This window comes from Mchenga conophoros, linkage group LG23 (genome assembly GCF_057382185.1).
Source record: "Mchenga conophoros isolate Kocher_MC1m ecotype Shallow Benthic linkage group LG23, M_conophoros_male_GT1.1, whole genome shotgun sequence".
Lineage (NCBI taxonomy): Eukaryota > Metazoa > Chordata > Actinopteri > Cichliformes > Cichlidae > Mchenga > Mchenga conophoros.
The window spans coordinates 8,565,794-8,589,311 of record NC_140547.1 but is presented as its reverse complement, the minus strand read 5'-3'; the positions used below and the strand labels follow the sequence as shown (position 1 = coordinate 8,589,311).

The 23,518-nt window shown below is 38.1% G+C and overlaps 2 protein-coding genes across 2 annotated transcripts; both read left to right on the top strand.

Annotated features, from left to right (window-relative positions):
* The first annotated feature begins 11,897 nt into the window (after positions 1-11,897).
* srd5a3 (steroid 5 alpha-reductase 3) lies at positions 11,898-14,380 on the top strand. Its single transcript, XM_085264730.1, has 5 exons — positions 11,898-12,149; positions 12,280-12,431; positions 12,504-12,689; positions 12,780-12,905; positions 13,579-14,380. Exons 1-5 carry the CDS (start codon positions 11,929-11,931, stop codon positions 13,836-13,838), a joined length of 945 nt encoding a protein of 314 aa, XP_085120856.1. The 5' UTR covers positions 11,898-11,928; the 3' UTR covers positions 13,839-14,380.
* Positions 14,381-16,704: 2,324 nt separating this feature from the next.
* tmem165 (transmembrane protein 165) lies at positions 16,705-22,987 on the top strand. The gene is made up of 6 exons (XM_085264849.1): positions 16,705-17,045; positions 17,436-17,661; positions 17,792-17,967; positions 18,650-18,832; positions 19,036-19,141; positions 21,213-22,987. Exons 1-6 carry the CDS (start codon positions 16,893-16,895, stop codon positions 21,287-21,289), a joined length of 921 nt encoding a protein of 306 aa, XP_085120975.1. The 5' UTR covers positions 16,705-16,892; the 3' UTR covers positions 21,290-22,987.
* The last annotated feature ends 531 nt before the right edge of the window (positions 22,988-23,518 follow it).

Genomic DNA, 23,518 nt, shown 5'->3' with positions numbered 1-23,518 from the left:
ATCCATTTTTGCCTTGATTGCCATCTGCTGAAGGAAATGTGCTTTCGGATCCTTTTCGCAAGAGTTTTAAATAAATGCCAAGTGCTGTCAAAATAGAAACCGATGAGAACGAAAAAAACAGTAGGCTGTAGGTCACAGAACCAGAGTCATGAGGCCTAATAATAACTAAATCCTTGTTTCCTTGTAGATTCACTATTGCTACAACCAACTTTAAAAAAGCAGGTTACTATGGTTGAATGAGAATAACTTTATTTTTTTACGCTTCTTCTAGAACACACAGTTACAACGCCACATGAAAGTTCATGTTGATCATACTTTATTCCAGCGCCGTAAAGAGGCGTACATCTCCGAGCGAACAGACCCTACGCACTTCCATACAATCACAGTGCTCCTCACGTGTATCCTGCTGGAGTTGCTTTGCGTGATTCTCAATCAACAAAACAAACCGGCTACTTGTGCTTAACAGCCACTTTGTTAAGGAAAACTTTTAAATTGTTCCTTAACGTAAATCTTCAATCAGCCAAACACGTGACAGAAACTTACTGCATGTAGTTTTGGTGCATAACCGGAAAGTTTATTCTTTTCATCTGGGTGCAGCGTTTTCAGTGGGAGGATTGTAAATACAAGAAATAGTGGAAAGCACAATACGTTTAATTAATAAATGCGCTGAAATCGCTATATTACAGACGCAGTTAAAAATGTATTCTTCGACGAGTAAAAACATATTTAAACATGTTGTTTGTGTGTGCTGCAGCTTGTGAACTTAAAACAAAGACAATGGATATCAAGGATGTTGGTTAAATATGATTTTAATGTAATTGTGTAGATGCCCTCAGAGGGCAAAATTTCTTTCAGTTAACACTTAAACATTTTTAACTCTTTTCAACACAATTTTCAGTTTTTTCACCACTTTTCAGCACAAATACCAGCTTTTTCAGCTGTTTTCAGCAAAAACCTCTTTTCAGCAGAAATTCTGCTGATTGAACTCTTTTCAGCAGAAATTCTGCTGATTGAACTCTTTTCAGCAGAATTTTCACCTCTTTTATGCCCAAATTCTGCTTATTCACCTCTTCTGAAATTTTTCAGCCTTTTCACCTCTTATTAGCACAAATCTCAGCTGTTTTCAGAAAAAACTCTTTTGAGCAGAAATTCTGCTGATTCATTTCTTTTCAGCTCATCTTTTTGCTTCTTTACCTCTTTTCAGCAGAAATTCTTCTGATTCACCTCTTTTCTGCAAAATTTTTAGCCTTTTCACCTCTTATCAACACAATTCTAAGCAGCTTCTGCTAATTTCACCAGAATTGTCAGTCTCTCCACCTCTTCTTTGTGAGAATGAGTTTGGCGAGGTGAGATGCGTTGCCTCCTTGAGACCAGAAGGGCCAGGTTCGAATTCTGCTCAGGGCAATGTTTTTTTGGGGGGGGGGGTTTCAACTTTTTCAGCTTTTTTCAGCCGACATCTTCAGCATTAAGGCATCCACACAGCATTTTCGCAGGAAATGCAAATTTTTCTAGTTTCTATATGAAGTCCCCCTCTTTACAAATACAGTATGGTGTTGTCTAACTGTGTAACAAAAGACTGCACTGATCGTGGCTCAAGAGTTGGGAGTTTGCCTTGTAATAGGAAGGTTGCCGGTTCGAGCCCAGGCTTGGACAGTCTTGGTCGTTGTGTCCTTGGGCAAGTAAAGCGCTATATAAATACAGGCCATTTACCATTTTACCATATCATGAATTTGAAGATGCATTAAAAAAAATTTGATATTTTATAATCAAATAAAACAATATTAAGATATTCATAGAACAATTAATTAACCGGTTAATTAATTAATGTAATTCTGTAATTAATGTCACCTTAATAACCTGCAAATTTACAGGATCTCTTGATTACTGAATACAGACATTAAGTAATGTAACAACTGTGTTACAATTCGGCATTTTAGTCATCATGATTATTCACAAAAAAAAAGAAAAAAATATTTAGGCTTTTTCATGTAAGTTTACAGTTCCTGGAACAGGCTGAAAATGGAGCATTAATGGTGAAATGCAGTATGACTGACTAAACCTAACTAATGACTAATGTCCCTCCAATGCTGATCGGGTAGCTTCTTAATAATTGGAAATAAATTACAGCTGTAAAATAATCAAAGTATTAAGCTTTAGTGACACAGACTGGGCCTTTTTACAGGGTCAAATATATCAGTGGATCGGGTTCCATTACCTACCCAAAGATATCTGTTAAGGTTTGGAAAAAGAAACAGATAATCTGGGACAGTGCCAAAAACATGTCAGGAAAGCAGGGCGCAGCTTATACCAAACCCAACTGACATTTACATTAGGACTGCTGCCTTGAAAAGAGGAAAGGGATAAAGGTAATACCTGGAACTGATTAACATCAGATTGTGTCCCATTTTTGTATTTTTCCAGAACTTCAAACGTGTGATGAATGTAGTGCTTCATTTGATGAGGAGGGAGGAGGCTGTGTTTTGATGCTGGCATGGATTCAGGAGGGTTGAGGGAGATGATTGAGAGCTGTGTGTTATGCACTGCATCCACATGTTTCCTGGCCTGGTCACTTCTACTGGGACTCTCTGAATACTAAACTGCCTAGCTGCCTTGTAACCATCATTTCCTGGAGGACAGTCTACACTGAATTCCTTTCTGGAAAAGCTGGAATCAGAAACATTTTTCCATTTTTCTATCTCTGTTTATTTTTCTAAATCCAAAGAGAGGTGATTGCTTTGAACTCTGGCCCACTCACAGACAAAGAGAAATGTTTTCATAGTTTAAAGCATTTCAGCAAAGGAGAGGAAAGAATGAGGTGTGTGTGGTTGTGTGAAAGAAAATATTTTACTGTATTTTGCAATTTTCCTGAAAAATTACAATATAATAATAATTATTAGTAGTAGTAGTAGTAGTAGTGACTGCTAATTTGTCCACCATTAAACTGTTGTACTAAAATCTACAAAAGAGATATATGGATAAAATGTGAGCTTAACCTCTTAAGCCTCAAGCCTACCTGATTTCCTGCCTTTTGCCCCTGTATCAGGGGGCATTGGGGCTTAAGAGGTTAATGGTATAAGACTTTCAGCTGTTGTAAGCTGTGACTTAATTAGGCACAGCTGTCCAACCGTTCGTTCAAGTGAATATCTAATCAATCACATGGAAGCAGCCCATTGTACTCAGACATTTAAACATGTTCAAGACAGCCTACTGAAGTTCAAACTGAGCATCAGAATGTGACAGAAAGCTGATTTAAGTGACTTTGGTTGTTTGTGAATAAGAGAGGCTGGTCTGTGTATTTCAGTATGCAGAAGAGCATATCTTTATGCACAATATGTTGAATTTTGAATGAGATGGACCACAACAGCAGAAGACCACAATGTGTGGCAGTCCTGTCAGCTAGGACAGGAAACGGGAAACTGAAGGGCTAACAAGGGCTCAAAATCGGACAACAAGAGATTTGAAAAATGTTGCCTGGTTGATTTCTGCTGCCATATTTTGACGGTAGGGTCAGAATTTGATCTAAATGCATTTATGATTCAGGCTGGTTGGAGTGATGTAATGGCATGGGGGATATTTTCATGAAACACTCTGAGCTCCTTAGCACTTACTGAACATCATTTAAGCACCATAACCTTCCTGAGAATTGTTGCTGAACATGTCTGTTATGACCCGGTTTTGCTAGGGGACAGGGAAGATAGCATAAACGAGACCCTCACGAGGGAGATCAGTTAAGACAAAGTTTCATTTACAGAAAGAAACTCAGAACTGAAAACCGATAGCGACATTTACTACAAATTACTTGGCAAATAACCAATACAAATATAACTTGCTCACGTACAAGTAGAAATTAAAGCTAGCCTCATGGGCAGTAACACGAATAAACGCTATTCAAACAAATTCCACACCTTAAACAGGGTTTCACAAGCTAGGCTCACAGACAGAAGCATGTGGGGAAAACTGCACATTCAGTTCAAAGCAGCAGCCCCTGAATGAAAGTTCTTCAGCCCATTTGAAGGCACAGGTGTGCACAATTGGTTGCAGATTGGTCTCTCTCCCTGGAGGTGCAAACCACAGGTCCTCAGGCAGGCAATTGTCTGAGAGGATTGTCAAATTCAAATTTACATGCAGGAAGGCTGACACGGGTTCCCAGACAGCCAATCGTCTGTGGGTGTTGTCACGGTTGAATTTGCTTGAAGGAAGGCTGGTTCACTTCTTCCAAGGCCAGGGGCCATAACAATGTCCATTCCCTTATGATCACAGTGAACTATCTTAAGATAAGATATGATAACCTTTATTAGTCCCACACGTGAGAATTTTGTTGATGGCTCTTGATGGCTGCTTCCAGCACAATCTCACAAAAGTCAGATGAAATCAAACTGGTTTTGTAAACGTGACAATGACAGTGTACTGAAACTGCCTCAACAGTCACCAGATCTAACTCCAGTAGCTCTTTGATATGTATTGAACCAGGAGATTGCCAACATCAAATGGCAGCTGCAATAACTATGTGATGCTATCATGTCAGTATGGACCCAAATCTCTAAGGAATGTTTCTAGCACTTTGTTGAATCTATCCCAAAAAAAAGGGAGTGCTGAAGGTAAAAGGAGGACCACCTAGTAAGGTGTAATGAATCTATACTTTGAACCTGTATCCTGTGTTCAGGTTTTTGTCTTTCCTGGACAAAATATTACAAAACCTCACATCACAGGTGCATGGCTGCTTCTGTATGGCTGTCATGGTTCTGGGCCATTGACCCAGTATTTTGAGTTTTGTTCTGGATTTTTTGTTGATTTCTTTGAAAGTACAAGATAAATGATGTTTTATTTCTTAAGTATGTTATCTTCTTGTGCCTTTGAGTTGATTATAGTTGATTTCTTGTTTAATGATGTTAGTTCCCCCTTTGTGTCCAGTCTATCTATGTATGTTTCATTTCTATGTCCTGTCATCCGTGTCCCCATGTTTGTTTACTTCCATAAGTTCACACACAATATAACTATATCACACATCCACAACAATCATGTACTGAAATAACCATTGCAAAAATTTTAAATGAATGACTGTAAATTAAACATTTACATTGGAATATGCCTTTGGATTATTTAACATAAATATGGCCCTAATACTTTCTTTTGAAATAAGCCTATGTATGGTATTCAACTGTATGGTATGTAGGATAATGTGTGTGCCATGAAAAGGATAAAATTTGCAAGCTTTCAAACAATTAAACATCAAAACAAAGAAAAAAAACATGAAGGAAAAAAACAGTTTTTAAAAAAAGAAAAAAGTCAAGGTCAAATGTATTTATATAGCACATTATATATATATCCCAACTAAAACTGTCACTAAAATTTCATAAAATAGAATACAACATTAATAAACAATGAATAAAATAAATTTTTTAAACCTTCTATGAACAAAGAACATACTGCTGTAATTGTTTCTATCCCGTATGCTGTTTTGTGTTTTCTTTTATTTTTCTTAGTGAAAAGCTCTAAATTGTTTAGGCAGCATTTGAGTTTTTGCCCTGTGGTCTGAAGGCACAGCAGGGATTTTAAAGGTCAGTGTCCCACAATTCAATACCGAACAAAATGTCCACAGCACAAACGTGCAGAGAGAGAGAGAGAGAACGAGCGCGTATGTGTGTTCATTATGCATTGTTGCTTGCTGCAGAAAACAATCTGCACACTGATGGCATCAGGGACAGAATTACACACAGGTCATGTGTAAAATCTATAAAAGAGCAGGCAACGCTCAGTGTGCGCACTGCACCAACCTTCAGGAAATGTTGACTTGTGAACAAGTGGCTTTCAAACCAGTCACTTTTTGTTGGCATGAGGCCTTTTTTGTATATTATTTCCTATTTCTATACTGCATGTACAATACCCTGTTATTTTGTTCTCTAAGTAGTTTAAACTACTGTATCTCAGCAGCTCTAAAAACATAGATATTCTCCCTAGGGCAGTTTTGGTCTTCCAGTGTGATGTAAATGCTAATTTTCAAAGATTTATAATCTGAAAAACATCATCTGTCAACAAAACTTTTTTTCATAGTTTTACAGGTGTTGTAAATGTGGTTGGAACAGGTACTTTTAATCTTTGTATCCGATATAGAAGATGATAGAAAATGGTTAACAGACAAAACGAGACAAAAAGAAGAGGGAGAATGGCAACGCACGGAGAGACTACAAACATCTAGCGGGTTAGGTTAATTAAAGGACAATTTGACATGATAAGTAAAAGTATTCTTTCTTACCAACAATAAAGTACATGATTACATTTTGTAACAGTATCACACTGCTCAGTCCTACTAACGGATCACTATGTTTAATCCTTAATTTTCCCATATGGCATTACTGACTTGAATTACATCGGTGACGTTACAAAAGAAAGTTTTCACAAGAGTCCTGTGATATGACAAGTTCACCAAATGATTCACCAGTTTATAGAGCTATTAATAATAGGATTAACTTTAAATAATCACATCCACTATTAGACACTCACATAGAAAAACCTTATGAATACAAACGCGCTCACACACACAAATGTTCAAACCAGTGTACAACAGGTACTCACAGACACACATTATCTTGGTTGGCTTCTGGCTCTAAACCTATCATGCATTATTAGTACTGAATGCTGCTCAGTAACATTCAGTATTTATTATTTACTGTTACTTGTGCTTATGTTGGTCGTTGCTCTGGTTTCCCTACAATGTTGTTTTCTTTGCTTGTTTTTATTTCAGCAGGTGACCATCTTCTCCTCTATTTTCCTTTCCCTCTCCTTCTGTTAAGTCTCTTCCCAACTTCTCTTTCCTTCGTCTTTCTCTTTCCTGTCCTCTGGTCCTGTCCATTCTAATTGTAATTGTAGAAAGAACTGTGACCTGACACACTGTTCCCGTGTTGCTTAATGGTTTTTATTGATTTCACACTCTTATACTGTTCTCCTGGTTTGGCACATATGTCCACCAGCTTCCCAGATGTCTCACACTCTCCCGTCTCTGCTCTCCAACCTCACTATAAAAAGGGAGAAATTCTACTTGATTTTAATTAAATTAATATATCAAACATTATGCACTAAACCAAAATAAACACACAAAAAAGATTAAATCAGTTGTTACATGTTGTTTCAGTTCAGGTTTGTGTGCATTCGTTTTTGCACAGCTCTCTTAAGGTCATGTTTTACTGTTTCATTTTGATTCTAGAATATTTTGGTAAACACAGGAGTTCACAGTTGCCCTAATGACTGCAAGGTGCCCAGGTCCGTCTTCATGTTGGTCTCATCTCATCAAAAGACACTGTTCCAGAAGTCTTGTGGTTTATATAGATGTAACTGAACTAACCTGAACTGCAATTGCAAACTGTCCAAGCAAGCCATACTTTTTCAGCATTTTTCCAACAATGCTGTCATGAACTTTGACTTTAAAATGTTAAGTGAAGCCCGCAGAGTCTGAGATGGGGCCCTTTGGTTTTTTGTTTCTCCGAGAATCACACGGTCTGGAATTGGGGTGAATTTGTGGAGACGTCCAGTCCTGGAATGATTGTGCCACTGTGTTAAGACACATCTGGATGCTCCAGATCAAAAAACTTTTTTTTGTTATAGAAATGGTCACACTTGGTGATGAATGAAATTTTGATCAGTTTTCTCATAACTGTTGCCAGGATGTACTTTGTCCTGGGTCATTTGACCCAGCATTTTGAGTTTTAGCTTATTTTGATGTTTATGGTTTATGGTTTAAGATTCCCCTTGTGTCTCCTACCCCTGTGTTTAAATCTCCCTCTGCCTTTGTGTGTCATGTCTGCGTGGCTTATGTTGTCAAGTTCGTGTTTCATGTCTGCCACTCATTATGTTTCCTGTTTTATTTTGAAGAGATCTTGTGTTCCTATGTTCAATGTGTTTAGTTTTACGCTTCCATTGTACCATCATTATGTTCATTTGTGTCAGCTGTTTCCCCATGTGTTTCCACTTCCCCTGATCACCTCCTGTGTGCATTTAGTCTGTGTGTTTTCATTCAGTTGTGGTCAGGTTGTCTGCTGTGCCCATGTGCCAGGTTTTTTCCATGTTTTAATCTTAGTTCACCCAGTTTAGGTTATTGTTTAGTTTCAGCTTTGCCTTTTGTTCTGTACTATTTTGCCAGCCTTAACAAACAGCTGGTTTTTGTCACTCTCAAGTTTTATTTTGTCTCTTCGCATGACAAAACTCTTGGTTCCACCTCCTCACCCCACACAGTCTGCTTCGCAGCCAGACTGTGACAGAATTCCCTGTACAAGCCTACCACTTAACATACACACGTCGATATAGTCTTTTATATGCTTGAGTGGAATAAAGAAAGGAGAAGAGCATAGTCAGTTACATGTGTTTCTGTATCACGCTCATTTGTACAATGTCTGATATTTTGGATTTCTTTGAGGGCTTTTTTCCAGGCTATGAATGGGGTGACACAACTTGATCAGTCCAGATACAGTAAAGAAAATTAGTCTTTTATTATTTTAATCATTTTATATTTGTAACAAGACAATAAAATTACTAAATCATTAGTGAAGATCAACGACATAAGAACAACATGAAAAACTTTGTCATTACAAGATTTCTGACTTTTGTCTCTGAACCGGAAAATTTCAGTTTTTCTTCCTCCTTTAATGCTTTCAAAATGTGCTCACAGGGTATTTATGAAAGCAACCCCAGCTTGGCGAGATATTTATGCAATCTTTTGGGGCCTAATGGAGATCCAGCTCTTGGCACAGGAAAAAAAAAGACAAGGACACTGAGGACAGAGAAGGGAGGGAGGCAGGAAACTGTCCACACTTCCTCGGGCAGGATACTGTGCTCCTCTAAGAGGCATCCTGGAATCTAATGCCTCAAAGACCTCGGCAAGTCTTTCATACAAACACTTACTTTTCCTGCTCTGCATCAAGAACTGAAGCTGCAAGGTCAGTTAAACGTCTTCAATCATGCCCTTAAAATCATGTGTTATGAAACTGTGCAGTTTATGGAAAAAAACTGCTTTGGGTGAGAACTCCTACCACCTAAAGCATGAATGTAATACTTTATACCAGTGGTTCCCAAACTTTCTTTGCTGCCCCCCCTTTGTTTTAGAAGAAAAATGTTCTGGTATGTGCCTTTTTTCACGTCATGCTGTGCGCCACATTATTGTTTACATGAGATGAATTGCAGAATGGCAGATAGAGTCAAAATACTGTTAATCTTACTATCTTCAGGTTTTACCCGCTTACATACACACACGCAGTTACTGTCCCTCCATTTAGAAAGGCAGAGGCATCACGATGTGATTATTTTACATGTAGTTGTGTTTTTTTCCTCTGTAATAATATTCAACATTACTACCAATACATTTTTCAAAAAATGTCTCTGTGCAAAATGGGTTCAAAAACATAAACAACTGTGGGATACTGTTAGTCCGTGATTTGGAGAGGGGGAACAAATTGTGGCAGGATCAGCCTGATATTATTTGTATCCTGCTGTAACTTTACTGTATAAAGACTTAACATCCCCAAAATGTCGGGAGTAGTTAGTCATTACAAGAAGTGTTTGTGAACTAAAAATCAAGAATGTGGGATACTGTTTGTCCCTGATTTGGAAAGTCCAGCACGTGCTCCCAATGCAGGGGAAACTAATGCTGTCGCAGAGACCTACATTGGCACTTGTGCAGGTGAAGCCAAAGGGAAGATATGCTTCACCAGATTTTCTTGTCTTTGGCTTGGAAGGAAGCTGTTTTGGAAACATATTTGGCGATGCTTCATCTCCTGCTATGCCTTTGTGTGGAAGCCCCGTCAAAAACCTGTTCATTATGTTAGCAGTGTCCAAGTGTTCTTTTTTTTTCTTCTTTTCATACCAGGACCCCCCTGCAATGGCTCTGCGCCCCCTCACTTTGGGAACCTCTGCTTAATACACATTAGATTTTATGCAATACTTCTTATCCACTAAATGTTTCACAGAACTAGTTAAAAAGTGCTTCATGGTTTCTCAAATGGCAACAGGTTTAAAAAACTAACTTAGTTTGGCAATAGGACATTCAAACTACTCCCTAACTGATATTCATATACAAATAAGATAAAATATACTGATATTCATCAGGAGGGGCTGCTGTGCATGTGTTTTGTCAAATTAATTTTGGATTGTTTATAAATCGTGCAATAAAGATCTTTGAATTCCAATGTATTTGTTTCCCTGGTACAATATAGTATACAAAACAGCAAAACCAATCTATACTTATTTTGGCCAGATTTGTAGGTTTAATCTATTTTATACAAATTCAGTTCCAAGTTGTTGTGTGCTGTGTAAAATGTAAGTAAAAGAACATAATGCACACGTCTTCAATGCATATATTATTCGCTATAGAACACGGAAAAGGAGATCAAGTGTTTAAACTGGAGAAAATGTACCATTTTAAGAAAATTTTAGCTCATTTGGAATTTCAGAGTAGCAACATGTCTCAAAAACTTGGGACAGGATCATTTTTAGTGCTGTGTAATGCTTGTTCTCTTAACAACAGTCTGTCTGGGAACTGAGGAGGCATGTTGCTATATATACCTTGATACAGGATTCTAGCTGCTCAACATCTAAGATTTTTTTGTTTGATGATATTTCAAATGTTCTCGGTTGGTGAAAAATCAGAATTGCAGTCAGGCCAATTCAACACCCAGAATTTTTTACAACAAACCTATGTTGCTGTAATAGATGCAGTAAGCTCTTTAGTATTGTTTTGCTGAAATATGCAACAAAAACAACATTCAGGTGGGAGCATTTGTTTTTCTAAAACCTGTATATACCTTTCAGCTTTGATGCCCTTTTGGATGTGCAAGCTGCCAGTTCCAGGCATTGGTGCACCACCATATTATCTGAGATGCAGGCTTTTCAACTGAGCTCTAATAACAAGCCAGATTGTCCATCTCCTCTTTTGTCTGGAGGACGTGGTGTTATTTGTTTGGCTAAAACAATTGAAAATGTCAATTTTTCTGTGGGCCTGAAAATCATAGGCATCGAATATTGATTTTTGGCCTTGTCTCTTATGCAAACACATTTCTTCAAATTCTGGGAATTGTTTGATATTATGTACTGTAGGTGATGAGATATTCACAGTCTTCACAATTTTATATTGAAAAAGATTATTCTCAAAATATTCCACAATTTTCAGATTCAGCTTTTTGCAGAAAGGCAAACCACTGCCCATCTGTTCTGAGGTGCTCTTTTTATACTCAGTCGTGTTACTGAGATATTGCAAGTTACCAAAATCAGTTGCAAACATGTTGCAACATTTTTCTTGAAATTGTAAATTTTCTCAGTTCAAACATTTGATCTTTTCTGTGTTCTATTGTAAATAAAATATGGGTTTGTAAGATTTGAAAATCATTGTTTTCTGTTTTTATTCACATTTTTACAGGGTTGGGTTTTCTTTTTTTTTTTCTAATTGAGTTTGTTCTTTATTTTTATATAGACAACTTCTGTATTAGCGTTGATGTTTATTTATCAGTCAGTCAATCAAAAAAATAAAATGATGAAATCTTTGCCCAAATACCTGCTTAGCACATTACTAAACATTTCCTGTTCAAAATAAAACTTCTCCTTACACAAACATAAACATTTTTGGACTCCGTTTACATGGCTAGACCTCTATTTTCGGGTGGTGTATGGGGAAAGATTCAAATGCTGCCCTCTGCTGTGCGAACGTTAAATGGGTCGTAATGCTCACTTCAAAGCCGTGCGTGCCGAATAAAATAAATGCAAAAATACTTTGCAATTAAATAAATATATAGATGTTTAAATAATTAAATTGATTAATTAAATCAATACATACATTTACTGTGCTATAAAGAAATAACCGGTTGCTATTCCGGAACGATAGGTTTTACCGGCGGCTTCTTTTCCGTGTTGCACAAAACAATAACTGCGGACCCGCACAGCTTCAAAACGATGTGGAGCTCAGTAGGGTTGAGTGTGATTAACGTTGTGTGGTCTTCTCTGGCTTTGTGCTTCCTCGTTGCTTTTTGTGCTCACAAAGTGTCGCGACTGTTGCCGGGAATATTTGACACGTGTCCCGCTTACGTTTTATTTCAGGACCTTATTCGTTACGGAAAAACTAAACAGAGCTTAAAGCGAGACGAATGGCTGCGGGTTTTTGACGTCCCAAAAAGGTGACAGTGAATGACAGAACTTTACTGTAATGTATTTTATATCCTACTATATCTAACCGAACATTTAGGTGGTTTTGAATCATTATTTACTTTTTAAATATTTAAACGTGGCATGCTTTTCGCCTTCCAGGTGGTTCTGGCACTTCTATGCAGTCTCTGTTGGCTGGAATGGTCTTCTTCTGGTCTTGTACCTCAGCTTTATATTTCAGCATCAGTCATACCCTTTGTGGTTGAGCGACTTTTTAGACATTTTGACTGGCGCACACAGCAGTGACAGTCAAGGTAAGCTAAAGAAAAAAATGGTTGTTTTTCTGTTTAATTCATTTTTGTGTCTGATGTTAGTGTTGGCTGTAGTCCCACAGCTTTCCACCGTCCTGGTGCAGCTGCTGCTGTGGGTCCACTCCCTCAGGAGGCTGCTGGAGTGCCTGTTTGTCAGCGTTTTCTCTGATGGGGCGATGCACTTGGTACAATATATGTTCGGCCTGGGGTATTACATCATGTTAGGGTTGACGATCCTCTGCTGTGATCGTATGGAAAAAGGTTTGAGTTGGTGCTTTCTGTGTGCTTCTATGTGCACAATTCCCTGGTTCATCTGCTTTGTGGTACTGATGCTTCCACCATTTCTTTTAGAGAGAAGCTCCCTCCTCTCTCAGCTGGACTGGCTGCTTGTTGCTGGGTTTTTACTCTTCATTTGGGCCTCGTGGCTGCAGCATCAGTCTATGGTCCTGCTGGCCAGACTTCGCACTGGAAAGTCAGGTAAACCTAGGAAACTCTCTGTCTTTCTGTTTTGTTTTTTTATTTCTTTGTTTCTTTCTTTGTTTTTTCTTTGCTGCCTCCAGCATTATTGCTATCACTGAGAATTTGCATATTAATGATCAAGGAACTAACAGCTTGAAGTTAACTTCCTCTGCTGTCTGTTTTTCTGTTTATGTGTTAACCATAAAGCACATGGGTCATCCCATCTCCAAATTGCCTTTAGCTCAACCAGCTTATATTTTCCTAAAGAACGTATGGTCCAAAGTTAGGATACATGTAATGATTTTTGTTAAATTTTAGATTTATGTATCAAATACTTTTCAAAACATATATTTTTGAAAAATGGCCAATTGACCCACTTTCAGCATTTTTTATTTGATTTTTTTATCTTTGCTCTTTGAAAACCGAGGCCATGTTTAAGCATGAATATTTAAAAAAACATTAGCTAAAGGAGGCTAAAAAACTGCAGAGAGCTGAGTGGAACTGCAGAGCTGCGAGATAATTCTCTGTGGGTTTGGCGCCGTGAGTGAGACATTTCACAACAGACAGTAATTTGATCAGTTGTTAATTAGCACAGCTTTAACCTGATACACACTGGAAATGGTAAACCAGTCTATGTAAACATTGAAAGTTGCTGATGTCACTTTTTCTTGTTTTTTGTCATGTCATGCAGGAACAGTGGAAACGCTGACTCACAGAGTGCCAAAGGGAGGTTGGTTTGAGCTGGTTTCTTGTCCCCATTACTTTGCTGAGCTGCTGATCTACATCTCGTTGAGCTTTGTTTTCAGAGGCCTCTCTTTCACCTGGTGGCTTGTGGTACTGTATGTGCTCTTCAACCAAGCACTGGCAGGACAGCTTTGTCATGACCTTTACATTAGCAAATACAAGTCATACCCAAGGCATAGAAGAGCATTTATACCCTTTGTGCTATGAATACTCAGACACTGTATTGGTCTTTTTGTGGTGATAAATGGGAACTGTAAAGAAAACTGCCAGAGATGTCGGAGGAGCAGAAACCTTAGGAGCAAAAGCCATCTTTTTCTAAACGTTCTTTCAAACCTCCAAATTTAACTAATCGGCTTGACAGCTAAGAGGCCAACACTGTGTTTGATTTCTGGCAGAAGACTCTAGAGGTGAGAACTTTCTCCGACTGATGTGAAGACACTGTGAGGAACATTGCTGGAATTCATTTGTTCATTACATTAAGAACTTGTTTTTCTTACGATTAAGTACTTAAAAATCTTTTTCTTCCTTTTACAGTATGCCAACCTCTCGAGTTATAACTGGTATTGTAATCTCTAAATGTTTATGTGAAAAAGAAACCTGCAAAACACTGTGGTGTTGAATATTTTTCTTTTATAGCAAAACAGAATGTATTGTATTAATACCGGAACGACAAGGAGTTTTACTTTAAAACGAAAAGTAACATGACATGGACATGTTGTAATGAATAAAGAAACTTTATTCAACAAAAAGTATTATTGTTGTTTAAAGAGGCACAAACATGGGGATGTTACTTTCAGGAGGGAAATCAAGTCATAAACCAATCAGGGGTGTGGTGGTTCAATCCCCAGGTACACTAGTTTGCATGATGTATTCATTATCCTTTAGATACTGAACCACAAATTGCCCCTGATTCATTCACAAGAACTCCACTTACTACGTTCACACTGCAGGTCTTAATGCTCAATTCCGATTTTTTTGATCAAATCCGATTGTTTTGTCTGCTTGTTCACACTACAAATAAAATGTGACAGCAAACGCGCTCTAGTGTGAACCCTCAAAGCGGCCCGCATGCACAAAAGAAGACGTCACACACAACGCGCTCTGTTTAGACCCAGATCAAACAGTATTGTTTGACTGATGGCCCTTAATATAAAGACTTGTTTCGGACTTTACGTTTCCCAATTTTGCTTTAAGTTGTAACGTTATTGTGTTATTTACAACTGGCCTAATAATGATCCTTATTTCTGTTTTTAGAGAGGAGCGGTTCTTCAAATGATAGTTGGAAATTTCTGTCAGAATCTGCAGATTATACAGTACAAATAAAATGTTTACGTTTCTCCAGCGCCGTCTTCCCAACAGGTTCACTAACATCTACACTGGATGGCCCGAAAGCGTTCGCGATGTCTTCTTGGGCGCTAATAATTGGCGTCTGTCTTGTGTCAGTGTCGTAAAAGACGGATTTAATGCGACATGACCGTTCAAACAGCAGTCGCTTTCTAAAACATCAGATATGTATCGGATTCAGTACCGCATACAAAACAAATATTAAACAAATATCCCTATTTTCTACTACTTACACAGCGGAGAGTTATTATTTTAACCTTCAAACATTCATACTCGTGTCTTAATCACCAGGTAAAAAGAGAAGAAAGAGGCAAAACCTTACGCCAAAGTCAGGGGATGAAATTGCATTACTTATTGCTTGCACTACTAAAGAGTAGCGAGGAGCATGAAGGGAGTAATATTGTGGCAGGTAATTTCAAATGCAGCATTTCTGTCAGCTTAACAAACATCAGCAAACTCACAAACTGTTTGTGTGCTGCTGTATTTCACGGGGAGAGAAAAGTAAGAGAGCAAACTTCACTCAGAGATGGAGAAACATAAGAACACGAGAGGACAAAGAAAGGTTATATGTAAAGGCAAGGACTGCTTAGTGGGATATTTATGAACTGGAAATGTAAGTTCTTATGTTTCTACATCAGATATTGGGCACTGTACATTTGACATTGTGTTTTTCATATTGTGAAACCTGCTGGAAAAGAAGCTGAGGTAGAATAACTTATCTAATGGTTGTATGAAAATAAGCTGCAGGTTAATGTTGTATAAACAGGCTAGTTTGCTGTGCTGTGATGGATCCTTCCAGTTCTCCCACCTGCCAAATTCAATTTTAACCTCTTCCTACTCATTTTCCTTTTTTGAGGCAAAGTCCCTCTCTACAATGTAGGCAACAGAACATAGAAGAACATAAAAAATATATCTTTTTCTCTGCTCTTGTTCTACTTAACTGATTAAAGCTGAGTAACTTTATTAGAATTACAATTTGGACTGAAATAAAGTTTGTATTTGTATGTACTAATATTATTTTAATATCACAATAATATAACAAGGTTAAGTTGTATTTACTTTAACTTGAGTAAAGACTTTTAATAAGTACTTCTATTTAAGTAAAGAATATCTGTGCTTTTGCCACCTCTGGTCACGTTCTTTATTTCCTTTTTATCCCTATAAAAGGCTGATGGAGTACTGTCCTCATTCCACTGGGCAGGCGGGCGTGCTGGACACCAAAGTTTGTGAATGTTAAGGCGACATAGGACTTTCAAATTGATAACATAGCATCATCTACTAAAAACTCAGATGAGTTGGAATCTCAGCGACCTCAAAGTCGCTTTAATTTTATTTAATGTTTATTCTGCTTATCCCAAATTTATTATTTGCCAAGCAAATTTTCTGCTCAAAGTAAATCATATTATTACTAATAATAATATATTTTTAAAGTAAATGGGCTGATATTTAGAGGGGCAAACACTCATTATTGTTAGGATTAGAATAGTAATGTTACATAAAAATATATAAAGAGAAAATTTGTAACTAATAAACAGAAGGTCCTTTTTCAAGTTTTTTTTTTCAATGCAAAACTATTGAAAGAAAACAATGAAACTATATTTAAATAGCATTATGATCGACAATGAGATTGTCCATTCACTGAGCACTTCGCTGTGTGCGTCAGCTTACAAACCACGTCATTCATTTGAACGTCCAATCATCTGTCTGCGTTGCTCCTCTTTGCGGCAGCACGGTTCTACTTCCCCCATGAGTTGAGTTGGCCCGGTCGGTCTCTCTGATCGTGACGTGTGTTACCTCAAATTGTATAGGTGACTAAATATGGAGTTATACGGTTTTGTTGCAGATAACATGCAGTGATACGAGGGAGAGAAATTAGCGCGCAAATCGAGTCGTGTCGGTGTTTCGGAAGAAGTAATAATGCCTCGCGCGGCTGGCAGAAGAGATGGTGGGGCTAGCAGAAATGTGATGTGTGTCTTGTTTCCGCTCACCGCCGTGTTTTTGTTTTTGTCGGTCGGTGTTACTGCTATTCAAGAGGAGCAAAAAGCTGTCCCGGAACAGCCCCCACAAGAGGTGAAAGGTTTTGCTTCATTGTCACTAATTAAGTGTTTTATCGTCATGTATAGGAAGCGGTCTTTGACGCGCTTCTTCCTCGCGCCCCGGGCTAGCCGAGCTCGTGCTAACTGATACGTCTCGCAGAGTTCCGGGTGTAACGTTAGCAGAAGTGGACAAAGTTGCACTTGAATTTTTTAATCGTGAAGAAATTGCTTTAAAGTTAAGGTGACAGTCATTTGGGTGTCACGACGAGAAGGTCGTCATGTCCCCGCCAGTTTTGTTTACCTATTTAAACATTGTGGCCGAAGTGTTACAGCCAACAAGGGCAAACTTGGATACCTCATACTGATTTTTATTACAAACTGTGTGTAACTCAGCTGACAGTCACTGTGTGCATTTCCTTTGCAGAAAGTCTCCAGTCCCCAGCCACCGGGCCCAGTGGTTTCTGAAGATGTCTCCACCAAAGGGAACCTGGGCTTCATTCATGCCTTTGCTGCCTCTTTATCTGTCATCATTGTCTCTGAGTTGGGAGACAAGACCTTTTTCATCGCTGCTATCATGGCCATGCGCTACAACCGCCTCACCGTGCTGGCCGGGGCTATGCTGGCCTTAGGATTCATGACTTGTCTTTCTGGTTTGTAAAACTTTGGATTTGGCCTTGACTGTTTTTTTGTTTTGTTTTGTTTTTTTGGCATTACCCTTCGATCAGATCCTGAGAAATAACAAATACGTGTTGTTGTTGTTTTTTCTTTCCCACATCATAGTACTGTTTGGCTATGCCACTACCATCATCCCAAGAATCTACACATACTATGTATCCACTGCTCTGTTTGCCATCTTCGGTATTCGCATGCTTAGAGAGGGGCTAAAAATGAGTCCAGATGAAGGTCAGGAGGAGCTGGAGGAGGTGCAGGCAGAGATCAAGAAGAAGGACGAAGAGGCAAGTTAACTTGATTATAAACTATCTAGAAAAACAACATTTTTTAATGTCCAGTAGTACAACTCCAGTCCACATACATAATTTACATATTCAGTAATAGAAACGCCTCCTGAGTGGGTCCAGTTACTAACTGCTGACACCATTTTGCTTAGTAATTAGCGATTCGCAAATGGCTCATATTACTTAATCACCCAGAAGACCTAGTTACATTTTGCTGCTGCTGATGTGAGTTTTTGTTGTGTGGAAATTCTGATCTTATCATCAGGCTATATGAGCACATGGACACTTTAAAGTTGCCTGAGGCTGTCTTATTGAATGGCACCATTATGAGCTGTAATCGAAGTGCTGTACTGTAGACTAAATAAAAAAAAATTAAAAAAACAGATGGCTGATTGAACCTCTTAGCAATAGTGACAGTTTGTCATACAAAGTCAAGCTTAATTATATTCCCGTGCAGATCTGCATTCTAAGGTGTACTTGTAGAGGACATAAATCTACATCCTCTTGATCAAAACAAATCCGTTATAAGGAATATAGTTGGACCATCCACAGAGGACCTCATGACAAAATTTTGATCAAAGTATAGCACCCTTGTAAGTGAACCCTGCCTCTTGCAGGTACTGAGCCGTGAAAGTACTCTATTGGGTTGTCTTTCAAACCTCATGCCTTGTTGTCTGTGCAGCTCCAGCGGACTAAGCTCGCTAATGGGACTGCAGATGTGGAGGCTGGAACAGGGACTGCTGTTCCTCAGGGAAAGTGGCACAGCTTCATCTCACCCATCTTCATCCAATCCCTCACTCTCACTTTCCTCGCAGAGTGGGGGGACCGATCGCAGCTAACTACAATTATTCTAGCTGCCCGGGAGGTTTGTGACTTTCACTGTTAGACAGCTGCTGTTTAATGCTTTGTAATATATTTTACAATAAATAGAGGCCATACATTTTCACTTTGATTGGCTGTTTGTTTCTTTTAGTTGCTGCTGTATTAATACACTGGTAATATTTAAGAAAAGAGTAAAAAAATAAATAAAAATATGGTATATAAACTGTTTTTGTTTTTTATTCTTAGGATCCATTTGGAGTCGCAGTGGGCGGCACCATTGGACACTGTCTGTGCACAGGTCTGGCTGTGATAGGAGGGAGAATGATTGCCCAGAAGATATCGGTTAGAACAGGTAAGATGGCCTAAATTGTGTAATAAAATAAAATAAAAAATTTATTTATTTTTTTTAATTAAAAAAAAAAAAAAAAAAAGACGGGTAGGAGAAGTGGGTTCCTATTCTCCTGGGAGAATTCCTCTGGAGGCAGCTCTGTTTACACACAATAATTATCAAAATATTTGTAGACAATCCTGTTAAGGTTTGATGGATTAGGTGGATCAGATTTAAAAACAAACAGAGAGAGAAAACAGCGATCTACTGTTAAACTAATTGTCATTTTGCCCAAAAATGGTACACACACAATTTACAGCCCACGTTTTACAATGATTGAAATGCATTTTTATTTTTAAAAAATCAAGTAGGTATTTGTAGAGTGCAGTCTAAAAATAAAAAGTAAAGTAAAAACTTTCAAAGTAGAGCTGTAATGACTCATTGAATAATTCAAATAACCAGACGATTTAAAGAAAATCTTCGACACAAATTTTCTCCTTTGTTTAACACACGGCTGTGTGGCGCTCAGTCATCTCCATGTAAACATGAGCGTTTCACCACTAACACTTTCATTAGAAACGTATCTAGGAGCAGGCATGTGAATAAAATATGTCAGTATTAGGCCCATGTTTTTCAACAAGAGTATAATAACACAACAGCAGCAGTGATGATGATGATGATGTTTAACATGGAGTCTGTCTACACGCACGGTGAAGAGCAAAGAGGGGGAGTCGTTACTGAGATGGTGACCTCAGTTAGAGTGAAAGAAAACGTTTTTCTAGTGTCCAAAACAGCAGCGCTGTTCTTGTGGTCACCATTAAAACCTTTACTGGGAAAAAGCTAATGGGAGTCTTCATCAAACCATCCAATCAATGAACTCCAAGCTTTTGTTTTATACAGTGAAAATCTATAGTAAAGCTACAGAAGTTGCATTAAAATATCCAAATGAGCTGTTAACTTGGCCTGATACCATGTTTAAAATTAGGCAGCCGGCTGAAGCCTGACGAAAACCGTCCCATTTTGTATCATAATGATTCCTGAAACAAGCAGGAGGGAGTCTAAAGGAGGGCATGGGGTGTTTAGACAATATTTCAAGGCTTTCACAAATTTGTCTTTCAGATTTAAAGTGAAATTAAATATGAATACACATGTTAATATTTTAAAATATATATATATATAAAGTTTGCTGACCTGTGGCTGTTAAGTCAGACACTGACTTATTATTAACATGTCATTATTAACATCTGCACCATCATAACGTCTTGTTTTCAGCAGCACGAAAATTTTTCATAATAGCATAGGACAAACTTCAGCCAACGCATGGTCCTTTAAAGGCTTACAGATACAACCCCATTCATTCACTAACACACTCAAACATGCAGACACACAGATGCAGACAAACACATACACATGAAACCTACCTCATCCAGAAGATAAAATATTACTAATTAAAGGGTTTAGGTGTTTTTTGACAGATGCCGTTATATAAAATGGAAACCCACGAGCAGTATATTTTGAAAGAACTGTTGCGGGGGGGTTTCCCCCTCTTTTGAATATTTATTATTGCTCATTAATAAGTTCTTATCTGATTGCTCAGTTAATCGATGGACTAATCAATAGAATACTTAATTACTAAATGAATCCTTATTTGCAGACCTATTTCAAAGTCACTTTTAGTTTGGATTCTGCACCATTGACACTCCTATTTCTAAGACTTCAGTCTGCTGCCTCCACCTAATATGATTCATTTAAAATTTTCTTGACATGGTCTGTGACGATATTGGACCATTTGCCCTCCCCTAACTTCCCTCGCAGGAATGCTGAGACTCCTGGGAGTCCTTCCTAGTGATGCAATGCTGTAATCATTTGGTTTTACCATCATGAAAATTACTGGTAAATTCACATTTGCTACAAAAACCTCAAGATGACCCATGATGGGGCTTCACAGAAAGATTCAGTAGTTTGTTCATATAGCTATATCAGATTTAAAAGATCAAAAAAATAAAGAAACCAGTTTAGCGTCAAATAAATCTGCCTTGTTTAAACTGAAAATCTTTGCTTAACTGACATTTGTTTTCTTGTTTTGTTTCTGTAGTTACAATCATTGGAGGAATTGTTTTTCTGGCATTTGCCTTGTCTGCCCTGTTCATCACACCAGAAACTGGACCTTAAATTGGAGAAAAGACTTTCAGGTTCACTCTGTAAATACTCGTAACATTTGATCAAGTTGCTGTAGATGCATTTTAGTTTCGACCCTCTTAGTCTAAAGGACTCAACAAAGAGTTGGAGTCCTGTCTTCCTTTCCTTGAACGTCTCTGTTCCTTTGTGATCTGTGAATCAGTTGGATTTCTCAGAGGTTAATTAACAACCTGTAGGTGGCATCCAAACCTCATGGGAAATGTGTTTGTTGACTGCTTACAAGGTGTGTTTCATCTTCATCTCGTCTAGTGAAGGAAAGACTGAATCACAGAGGCCTGATTAACAGGTGCGAGCTTAGAAAGGAGGGAGGACTTTGTCACACTCTTTAAAACTTGTATTCTTTTCACACGGTGTGTGAGAGAAAACTAGATTGTTGCAGATTGCTGCCCTATAACGTTCTACAGGTGGCTCAGAAACTGAAGCCAACTTTCCTCATAGTAATATCTCAGCAAAGGAACTTAGTCCATTTAAAAAATCTTTTCCGTTTTTAATGTCTATTTTAAATGTTAAGAATGAGCCCCTTTGCTGTCAGGTGACTTTTGGCAGAATATGAGCTGCCAGTTTCCTCCCAAGTACAGCAGTTGAGGCTGGTGTTACTGTTGTTTCCACTATCTGTTATTAGCTTCTTCGTTTTTTTAAACGCACACCTTACAGAGGTGCATGTGACAGTGCATTCAGATTCTCTGTCAGATTGGACCAGTGTGCAAATGGCACAGCTAACATCACACTATCCAGATAGCTCCCCTGTGGTTACCACACAGATTACTTCCAACGGTGTGAGCATGTCTCGAGTACTATTTACTGCTGCTACATGTCAGATGTGGGACAGCTGTAGAGCATATCCCCGTCTGGTGTTCTGCGGATTGTCACAGAGCTTGTTTACTTCAGAGGGAAAAACACCAAAACCAGAACCAGCTGCACATTTATAGCAACAGTTTCTGTGATCTGACTTACACTAAGATTTTTTTTTTTTTTTCTTTTGTAAATACAAGATTTTTTTTTCCCTCTAGTTTCACATAAGAGCAGTCCTTTACAGAGACCTGAACCACTAGAATACCTCTACTTACCTGTATTTGAATGTCAGCATCCTGGGTTTATCTACAGTTCACGTGAACCTCTTCAGAAATGATAATCGTATTTACTCATAATGGTATCAGACGGTAACGGTGAACAAGGCGTGGGATTAGGTTGAAGAAAGGGCCAGGAGTCACCCTGACAGGTTCAGTCTTCCTCTGCGATTAAAGCCATTTCCAGCATGAACCTCAGTTACTGAGACAGATTGTAAAGAGGACTACATCAGGTACAAAAATTATTTATCCTACACAAGACTTGCAGTAGAAGCCACTTCTCTTAGGTGTGTTAGGTCGAGCTGTCACCGCAGATCCAACTTAATTTAGACCTAAATTTCACCCTTCATTTTTAAATGGTACGTATTTATTTAGCTTCCTTTTCTTTTTCCTTTCTAGGCATATGTATTGACAAAGGGTGGATGATATTACTGTACAAGCAATGGAAATATTTTTTTAAGTGAATAGGCTAAAGCTGTGTTGTCAATATTTGACAGGCTGTGAACTACTTCTGTTTGTAATACAGGTTCTTTGAAATGCCTATAAGTCTTTAAAAAAAAAAAAAAAGATCAATAAAAGTTTCATGTGTTGTCTGATTTCTAAACTAACATTTAGTGCCGTGTTTGAGTTGAGTGGTGAGGAGGAATACAGAGTCAATTATAGGAACAGCACCAAAGATGATTCACACAGATTTATTTTTGAATCCAAGGGGAGCAAAAGATCGACATATTTGCCTCATAAGGGTTATGTTGAGGTCCATGAATAATTTGGCTCAAGAAATTAATGCAAGTCACCTTAAAGGATACCCATTATACTTTTCATCATATTACTGTCATCTATTTACTGATACAGTGACTAAAGCTCATTTTAGAGTATTTTTTCCACTTTGCTCTGTATATGGAAGTTTATTTCAGACACTGCATGGGTGGAAAAATGACATCCATAAGTCAAACTTTGGGGTTTGGTTTTGTTGATTCATTTAATATGCCATCAACCTGGCAGGGACTACAGATGAAAATTAATCCATCTGGCTATTTACAAGATTAATTTTAGTGCTCATGTTAATTAATATGCATTGTCCCTTTGAAATAAACATACATATACCAACTTAATGATTTATGGATGGCAAAAAAAA